The sequence below is a fragment of the Bipolaris zeicola genome (genome assembly GCF_000523435.1).
Source record: "Bipolaris zeicola 26-R-13 unplaced genomic scaffold scaffold_259, whole genome shotgun sequence".
Lineage (NCBI taxonomy): Eukaryota > Fungi > Ascomycota > Dothideomycetes > Pleosporales > Pleosporaceae > Bipolaris > Bipolaris zeicola.
The window spans coordinates 104-9,442 of record NW_006912308.1 but is presented as its reverse complement, the minus strand read 5'-3'; the positions used below and the strand labels follow the sequence as shown (position 1 = coordinate 9,442).

The following is a 9,339-nucleotide window of genomic DNA, read 5'->3' as shown; positions in this document are numbered from 1 at the left end:
GAACTGCCTCTTGTCATGTTGCTCTTAATGAGAAGTACATTCGAATACACACTAACAAGGGTGTCAAGGAAAATAGCTCCTGACAATTTTATTTGAAGTAATCGTTTTATGGGACCACGAATCCCCTCGAAGCATGCAGTCCACATATACATGCATTCCATGAGCGTACGCCCCAATTTCATCGGGAGTAAGTGATGAGTAAGGGTAATTCAAAATGTAAAATACGACCCCAGTTGAACGTCTCAGCCTCGGGGCACATGAATACGTACAGGACCCTGGAGCTGTTTTGATCCACACTGCGCACGTAACGTAATCGCTGCTAGTAAATGAGCACATGATCAGCGGACGAAGAGTAATGTCCAAAGTACTAGTAGCAGCTCCATTGGCGCACGGTGATCCCCCACCGGTGCGTGGTGATCTCCATCGGTCGTGCTGCAAGATCTTGGCTAGTCATAGTCCCCTTGCCTACTTAAGATTCAGGCTTACACCGTTCACTGCACCTTGGCGCATCTGCTGACTGCCAGAATCGCCTATGCGGCTTACGATGATTTCCCACGTTGCACGACGCAGGGCATATCGCGGTAGCAGCACCAAGCCCGCCCCGCCGTCCCGCTCGTCCTCTTCAAGAGCCTCTTAATCCTCCCGCCCCTTCCGCTCAAAGCGCCGCACTCAACGAAGCTCTCTAATAGCACCGCCTCCATCGTTCGCGCCAGCCGCGGCTCTCGGCGAGCTGTCGAATTAGTCCATCTGATTTACATAATGTACGCTCGCGGTACGGGGTGGAAGGGTGCTAATATTGCGCGCTAAAGACGGGTACGAGGACGTCGACAGAATAGATGCCGTCGGGGGGTTATTGAAAACACGAGGCTAAATGCCGATGAATGCGGCAACTTTGGCATGAATGAAGCCCGTTGAGAATAAAATATACTTTGCTGAGATCGGCTTTAGGAAAGTATTATATGATGGTTCCCGTTTCACCGCCGCCTGAACGGTGAAGACAGTATCTTCTCTAAACCTTCTGGTTCTTGGGCAGCCATTGCGATGTCTAAGTATCAAGTTTCTCGGCAATGGCGGTGTCGATGATACTTTGTTGCAACGGTCACCACATCCTTTTGTCGAACCACGTGCTTCGTATGTCTTCTGACCATAGCACTTTTCCATTCTCCACAGGTGAGCTCTTTGCAAATTCGCCGACGGTACTGAGATCAGCTGTTTGACGACAATGATATTGTTAACGAATGGGGGATTTTCCTGCGAACATCACTGGAATAGACCCCGAAGCTTTAGACGCCTGTCTCAGGAAACCGTATCCTCCGAAAATAAGGGAACCGAGCAAAAGCGTACTGCATGTATGCTCATGTATCGTTAGCTATATCTGGTAGCACACTGGCTCGTATCGCTTGCACGACCCCGATCAGCACACAAAGCTTCAGCTTGCTTCTCGAAAGCTGCAACTCTCCAAGTCGCAGAGCCTAATCTTTGGCACCACGGATAAACGGCTACTACTGGTGGCTTGCCAACAGCAACTTTACTCGAAGCGCGGACGCCCTGACGCCCCCCGAGCTACGAACTCCTGCATATCCATCCACCAAACATGGTCGATCAATATTGGAAAATACTCAATGGCGTCAATATATGCACCATTTAGCTCCATAGCACATCTGCCATGGCCAATCCCAAATGCATGTTCGACTCACAAATGTGGCGTGAGGCGAGTCTCCTCTACCTTTCTGATACAGGGTACAAAACAGTGTGGGGTATCACAAAAGCTTCTGTACTAATTGATATTTGAATTTCTGCCTTTTATGACACGAACAGAATCCTATAACTACTCTTAGCAGCAAAAAAAGCGGGGTATCGTTAAAAGACATATTCGTATTGCTTGAAGCCAGACCACAATTGTATGATCATGCCTGCAACAAGTGGAGAAGCAAGGCTGCAATTTACTCCACATTGGCTGCCGTCAGCGACAGAAGTAGCTAGAGAAGCGAATCGGGCTCGAATAAGAAACAAGATTTCCATAGTTGCGCACAATGCGATTCATGGAGAATGCGGTGGTGTGACTGCACATCTCGGTACCCCCCGACATAGCGAGGGAACTTTAAATTTCCCCGTCCGTGAGATGCGTCTAAATCATGATTAAATAGTTGAAAGAAAGACATAATGATGGGGACTAGGTTTAGGCAGTGTCATTGCCAATATTTCTGCCCCCCCCCCCCCCCCTAATACTGGACCCGCTCAACGAGACTCCTTTGAAAAAAAAACAGGCAGCCAAACATGTCTCTTGACTCTTGCACCAGAACGCACTGATAGAATGCATGTTGATATGGGACATCGGTCCTTTGAATTAACGATTCGGTCATATTGCAACAAGAACAAGCCACCCGGTAGCCTCGCCGGGCTGGTATCCATAAAGTAACGCCAGCCTATCCATGTACCACCGTGCCAAATAAGCAGAGCTAAGCAGAAATAAGGACATGTAGCAGGCACAATATCTCGACTCCGGATGTTGTCGGAGGATGATTAGGAAGAAATCGCCTAGTCGACACCCTCGACTTTTCTCAAAAACTCTCTTACACGGCCAACTTCGACGCCTTCGCCTTCTTCGCTATCCAACGCCGCTACTAACCCTTCGAGACACTCTTCAATTCGGTTTTCTTCTACTTTTGTACACAGGCTGACGACTTTGCGATACATCATCTCCAGCTGCCCGTCCTTTTCCTTCAACATTCTGCTACGCTTGAGAAGCGCCGTGTTGGTAGCAGTGTACGTCTCGATCCGCTGCCGAAGAACAGAGGCGGCTGGCAGTTGTTGGAGGAGGAAATTTTGACATTGGGGCTGATGAGACACTTGGCTGAGCGTAGTTGGATCCAAGGGTACTAACGTCGATAAATAGATTGGGCCATCAGAGGCACGCCTATCCAGGTGGTCTCCTGCTTGTCGGAGCTCATAGGGAAGGTCGTCTTCTTTGATAAGCAATCCTGCACCTTGGGTGTCGGCGTACCCAATCCTTTTCTTATCGTGCAAATCAATGGCACCATCGTTGACTGAAAGCATATGTCGTTGGGGTTCCAGCCATCGTTTGAGATTCGATATCCGTTTGGCGCGATCTTGTCTTTGGCGTAAGCGGGCACGAAGTGTTTGTAGCTTTTGTTGCTCTTGCTTCTGCTGACTGGACAGTTGTGTAATAAGCTCGTTGGTTTGATCAATAGCATCTTGCTTCAAACGCGCTTCTTGCGTAAACTGCAGGGACGCTGACTGGAGGATGCCACTCATTACTGGCATCAAGTTAGCTACATAGTCATCTTCAGGTAGGTCAAATACTTACAAGGTTGTATCTCTCGGCTCGTTTCTTCAGCTTTACTCAGTGGCGCCTTGGCCTTTGTAGGGCTGGTCGCTGTGATGAGCCCTTGTCCGTCACCCAAGTCGGTGCCAACTCCAAAGTCCATTGGTCTCGTGCCTTTGTGATTCGGGATGGTGGGGTCAGCCTGAACTTCCATGAGCTGAGAGATGATGTTGCGATTGCCTATCCGCGCTGCCAAGTTCAAGGCCGTATTGCCGGCTTTATCCCGTGCATTTACCATTTCTTGCATAAACCTCATCAAGCCGATAGGTTTAGAGTGATTACTAGTATCATGAAACGAGGGTGGCTGACCGCCACCGATATTGCTGCGCACGAGATACTCAAGTAGAGCCTCAAGATAATACTTGCTCGAGGCTGCACGTCCCTTGATGGCACAAGTGACCGCAATGTGATGTAATATGGTTCGTCCTTGGGAATCACGTAGCTCGATCAATGGGGCCAAGATTTCTAGGGTTTCTGGGAAACAGCTATGATCCAAGCTATTGTTCACCGAAACGGCACTCATCAGAGCAGTCTGACCGGACGCATTTCCTCGAAACATGTTTGCACCTTTGGATACCAATAGCCGGATTAGCGAGACGCGGGCCAGCGTCGCCGCCCAATGGAGTGCTGTATTCGAGGAGTTATCGATGGGCATATCGAGATCGGGGCCGGAGAGATGCAATATGGCGGGATGGTTTGTGAAATCCGACCTCGTCTGATCCGCGAACAAATCCGTCAACATGGCCTGCTTCTCTTCATCTTGCTTGGTATCAGGATACGGTAGTGGCGGCAAAGCGGTAGGGACATCGCCGTCGGCAAGAGTAATGGGCTGTGTGGGATGGTGCTGGTCGAAGCTCTCACTTGGCTCAGTTGGCGAACTCAGAGGATGCATTGACATGTCTGCCGCGGTAGCTTGGGAATATGATTCGTCGTGCGAGGCCCGAATACGTTTCCTTGGTGGTTCCTGTGACTCATCGACGGCGGTGGCATAGGCGGAATCTGTTTGGCCATTGTGTCCGGTGAAGCTTGGTTCCGAAGCAATGCTCTGCTGGCTGCTTGTGCGAAACGAATCTTGGTTGGCGAGAGGAGGTTGCGACTGCGACGGGCGTGTGGCGCTTGTGCGCCTCTGAGACGAAGAAGATGGTCGGGGAGCAGGCGAATTGAGTCGCGCAACCTTGTTCATTGCTGCAAGGGCACTTGTGGCCGTCGACGAAATGTTGCTGAAAAAGGTACCTGTGAGATTTTGCGTAGTGGTCCGGCCATCGATGCTTTGTGTGTAGAAGCGTTTGCGGTTGGCAGCCATGGCCTGCTCCTTTGTAGGGGTTTCTATGGCATGACCCGGTGCATGGCTGCCGTCGAGGGTGATGTCGTAGTCGAGAAGCGGGCGCAGGACATCTTCGACGCCGTATTGGCGACAAAACTCGCGTCCGCGGCGGTAGTTGATCCAGGTGCCTTGGTACTTTCCATAACCACCCTGGACTTTTTCGTGTTCGCCGGTGAGAATCTCCTTTTCCAATACCTTTGTGCGCTTTCCCTTATCGACGCCGGCAACCTTGAGGATCTGGGTAGCATTAAGCCAGCCGTCAGAGCGGCGGCGCATGACGGCGACATGGTTAACCTCCATTTCGTAGACGGATACGCCCGAGTAGACGGCCTTTAAGACGGGGGAGGGGGTCAGCATGGCAGGATGACTGGGGGAGTGTGGCTAGTAAAGGAGGGCCTACGGTATATATCTGAGGCTTGTCCATGGCATGGTGGTGGAAGGCGCTCATGTCGGAAAAGGAGCGATTCAAGGCAGCAGGGGCTGCCATGAGGGTGTGTCCGTGGGGCGAGTTTGCATACAGAGCCGACTGTTGGTGCGACGGCGAGGCGGCGGGGAAGGAATGTGAAGTGGACATGACTTGCATCATGTCATTGCAGGGCGGTAGAGGGGTGCGCCGGCGTCGGCGTCGTGTCGTGTGGTGCCGTGCCGTTGATGCGTGTAGTGGTGGTGGTGGTGGTGATGGTGGAGAGAAGCGGAGATGCGCGTCCAACGCGTCTGTCGGCTGTGGGTGCCCGTGCGGTAGCGCAATCCTCACTCATGATGGTCGTCGTTTTTCTCCTCGTCGCATTGCCTTGGCTTCTCCATCGTTGTAGTCGCCGTCGCCGTCGTCGTCCATGGCTGCACCCCGCCAGCCGCTGCATATGCTGCGTGCTCTGCTGCGCGAGGCCTCATACCTGCCCGATGCCACTGCCCGCACCTATTTTGGCCGCTACATTGTCACCCGCTTCAAGGCCTACCAGCCGCCTAGCCACCACAGGTCCCCAGCCACAAGTCAAGCCACAACTCCAGCCACAAGTCAAGCCACAGATGCAGCCACACCTTCACCCACACGTTCCCGCATCCCGCGGTTGCTACGCAAGGCGCGCAAAGGGCTGACTCTTCTCCGCCGCGCCAACCAGGGCGATATGGCCTGTCTGCAAAAGGTCCTTTTCCTTGCATACGGCCGCGTGGGCAGGCGCAAGCACACGTTGTTGGCACCCCTCCTCAGGCCCGATGCCATCATGGACGGCGGCAAACTGCCGCTCCCTACCGCTGCTGCCGATGTGCCCCCTGCCCCGCTCCACCAGCTCTATTACACTTCTTCGCGGTGCCTGGGCCTATTCGCCGCCCCTGTGCCTATCTCTAAGACGCACTGCTCTATCGCTATCTCGGATCGCTTCTCGCGGCTGCGCGCCCTCATCAAGTCGCAGCACAAGAAGGGCCTCGCCATCCACCGCGAGCTCAAGGGCCAGCTCCTCAAGACACCCATACACAATGTCTGGGGCCGCCCTATGCCCATTAAGAGGGCGCGTAACAACGTCCGACGATGGTATGCTGAGACCATGACGAGAATTCTCCCGCCCCTGCCCGCCCACGAGTGGGATAAGATGCATGCCATGATGCTCGGTCACCAGCCCATCGGATTGGTCAAACCAAGGGCCAAAACCTCCCTTCCCACTGGTGTTGGTTTTGATAGCGTCGCTACACCAGAAACTCTCTTTGCCAGCACCCTACATGAAGCCATGGCGTTGAGCAAACCCAGTAGAGCAGATAGGCCTGCTGGTATGCACCGCCCCCATGCCATCACCCCCAAGTTCATGCGACGCCTGTACACCAAGATCCTCACTCTCTGCTGTAAGCTTGAGTACCACGAAGAAACAAAGCGCTGGACGGCCATCTGGGGTGAGCCCAACAAGACCATCAAGCCCAAGCTTTACAGTGCGCCAACGGACCAACAGCTTTTTGCCGGTGTAGATGCACAAGGACGCCTACCACACAAGCCAAAGCAACACGACTTGGACAAATCCGCCCATGTGCAGCCACGCAATGCCGATGGTCAATATATGCGATTTCCCTTTTTCGCAGAGTTTCTGCCAGAGAACAATCCCCTGCGCAAGGAATTGGACGAATGGAAGAGGAAGCGCGCTGCTGCGGCTGCGGCTGCATCTGCGGTTCGTGCGCCTACGCGCTAACAAAAGCTGCCCTGAGTGCGGGGCATCTCAACTACCCACTGTTGACGTAGGCGAGCCCCGCAACGCGACACGCATGTATACAATAGGGCGTGTATGTACCTATGTAACAAGTTTGCGGCAGCAAGCCTGGCCATGACCCGGACTCCTTTCTTCTACACACTTGCAGCATCCTCCGAAATCCTCCGAGTACATCATGTCATCCGACAAGGCATCACTTCGCCACGCACGTCGTGAAGGTATACTTGACCTCATGACTAGATAACAGATCCACGCTGATGCCCGTCATCTAGACGTTCCCACTATTCTGGGTCTCATTCGCGAACTTGCAGACTACGAAAACGCAAGTGACAAGGTCGAAGCTACCGAGGAAATCCTTGCTCGCACCCTCGCCCACTACGACTCCTCCACCTCTACCTTTTCCCAAGGGTTTGCTCGTACCCTCCTCATCACAGATCCAGATGGAACTGTAGCTGGAATGGCAGTCTACTTCTTCAATTTCAGCACCTGGACTGGTGTTCCAGGAATTTATCTCGAAGATTTGTTCGTAAAAGAAGCATATCGGAAGAAGGGCTACGGGAAGCGGCTTTTGAAAGAGCTCGCGGCACTGGTTCTTGAGGCTGGAGGCAAGAGGCTGGAATGGAGTTGTTTGGATTGGAATGAGCCCAGTCTCAATTTCTATCAGAGTGAGGTGATTGGTGCGAAGAAGAAAACCGAATGGGTCGGTCTACGGGTCGAGGGAGATGCATTGGCCAAGTTGGCAAACTCATAATGTTTGATTTTAATGGCGACAGCCATGCTAGTAGCTTGAATACCCACGGAAATAACAAATTACAGTGATTTGACCTGCAGAGGTCTGACTCCAACTCTTGACGCTTCGCCGTTTAGTGCATCGATCTCAGCCTGTACTAATGGGATACCCGTTGCTTCGCGCTCTTTCTGCTGCAACTGCTCTAGCTCCCCAGGAAAATATATACGCTCTACTCCAGCTGCCTTGTCTGCGCCAACCACCTTGTCATAGAGATACTGCATACGATCTCTAAATTCTTGCAAGCTCATGAAAAGGTCCGGTTTGATCGCAACCAAGAAGTGGCCAACGTCAGATGGCTTAGATGGATCGTATGGACCAGTGACGTTTCCCGCAAAGGCGGATCCAGACAAGACTCCAGAAAAGACATCCATCATAATAGCCAGACCGGACCCTTTTGGACCACCCATCGGAAGCATGACACCCCCGTCAAGAGCTGCGGCTGGATCCGTCGTCGCATGTCCGTCCTTGTCCAAAGCCCAGTCCGAAGGAATTGGCTCTCCCCTTCTTTTCGCTTTATAGATCTTTCCTCTTGCCGCAATAGACGGCGCCATGTCGAGAATGAACGGAGTTTCATTCCCAGGTGCGCCACAAGCTATCGGCGACACGCCTAGTAGTTTGGACTTTCCTCCCCATGCCGGCAAAGCAGGACTGGAATTGGTAAAGACCAGACTCATCATGTCAGCATCCAAAGCTTTCTGAACCACCCATGCACTCATTCCAAAATGATTGGAATGCTTGACGCTGGCCATTCCAATCCCAAAGACCTACATGTGTTTTCTTAGCGTTGATCTTACAAAATGGGAGGCGTTCACCTCACCCTAGCAGACTCAATAGCGGCAGCCATGGCCACGTCTGCAGCCACGAAGCCCCATCCATTTCTCCCATCAACTTGAGCTACCACAGGTGTGATCTGCTTGACTTCCGGTGTTGCCGTGCCGTCTAGGACCCCCTGCCGGACGCGCTCGAGATACGAAGGAATCCGGTTCATCCCGTGTGTGTCCACCCCACGCAAATCTGCTGCAATGAGACAGCGTGCAACAATCTCCGCGTTGTTTTGAGGAACTCCGTTTCCCGTAAGCACTTCTCGCACAAATCTCTCCGCTTCATCTGCCGCTACAAAGATCTTGGTGTCTGACGCCGGTTGGGCCATGTTTACGGGCGAAATATCTTGAACAGGTGAAGTCTCTCGGTGCAAAGAGCGATGAAAAAGATTCAGAAGATAATTTTTTCTTCTCTTGCAGGTGCTGAGCTATGCATACATGTACATACAGTCATACTCTTATAGAGTCAATTCAATGAGTCACTTACCCGCTTTTGGCGCGGATTCTTTTCCGATGACCAATCGGACTAGTATCTGGCGCTAGTGGCATGGAAAAGCACAACCGGCTACATTGAACGTTGGAAATACTGCGGCTTCTCACATACGGCAGAACACGAGGGTACAATAGGGCAATTCTGAAGCTGGCTTGAAATATACCAGTTCAAGTATGCTACTATCTTGCTCCTCAATATGGATAGGTTTACGTTTTTGGGTTGGAAAACTGATAAATCTAGCATGTTTACTTCGATAACTAGTTACTTAACTTTATAAGATTGATACTTGTTAGTCTATAGCGATATAGATTAGGAATTGTCAAACCTATACTAGAAAAGGAGATCCAGAGTCTCTTTAGACGAGCAGACGAGTCAG

At 52.0% G+C, this 9,339-nt stretch overlaps 4 protein-coding genes across 4 annotated transcripts; 2 read left to right on the top strand and 2 right to left on the bottom strand.

Moving 5' to 3' along the window:
* Window positions 1–2,538: 2,538 nt before the first annotated feature.
* Window positions 2,539–5,244, bottom strand: COCCADRAFT_9004 (uncharacterized protein; the record flags this gene model as incomplete). Its single annotated transcript, XM_007718846.1, has 3 exons — window positions 2,539–3,278; window positions 3,329–5,000; window positions 5,071–5,244. 3 exons carry the CDS (start codon window positions 5,242–5,244, stop codon window positions 2,539–2,541), a joined length of 2,586 nt encoding a protein of 861 aa, XP_007717036.1.
* Window positions 5,245–5,503: 259 nt separating this feature from the next.
* COCCADRAFT_108587 (uncharacterized protein) lies at window positions 5,504–6,841 on the top strand (the record flags this gene model as incomplete). Its single annotated transcript, XM_007718845.1, has 1 exon — window positions 5,504–6,841. One exon carries the CDS (start codon window positions 5,504–5,506, stop codon window positions 6,839–6,841), a length of 1,338 nt encoding a protein of 445 aa, XP_007717035.1.
* Window positions 6,842–7,034: 193 nt separating this feature from the next.
* Window positions 7,035–7,610, top strand: COCCADRAFT_108566 (uncharacterized protein; the record flags this gene model as incomplete). The annotated part of the gene is made up of 2 exons (XM_007718844.1): window positions 7,035–7,077; window positions 7,132–7,610. The coding sequence occupies 2 exons, from the start codon at window positions 7,035–7,037 to the stop codon at window positions 7,608–7,610; spliced, it is 522 nt and encodes a 173-aa protein (XP_007717034.1).
* A 59-nt stretch (window positions 7,611–7,669) lies between these two features.
* Window positions 7,670–8,799, bottom strand: COCCADRAFT_108581 (uncharacterized protein; the record flags this gene model as incomplete). The annotated part of the gene is made up of 2 exons (XM_007718843.1): window positions 7,670–8,413; window positions 8,467–8,799. The coding sequence occupies 2 exons, from the start codon at window positions 8,797–8,799 to the stop codon at window positions 7,670–7,672; spliced, it is 1,077 nt and encodes a 358-aa protein (XP_007717033.1).
* Window positions 8,800–9,339: the final 540 nt, after the last annotated feature.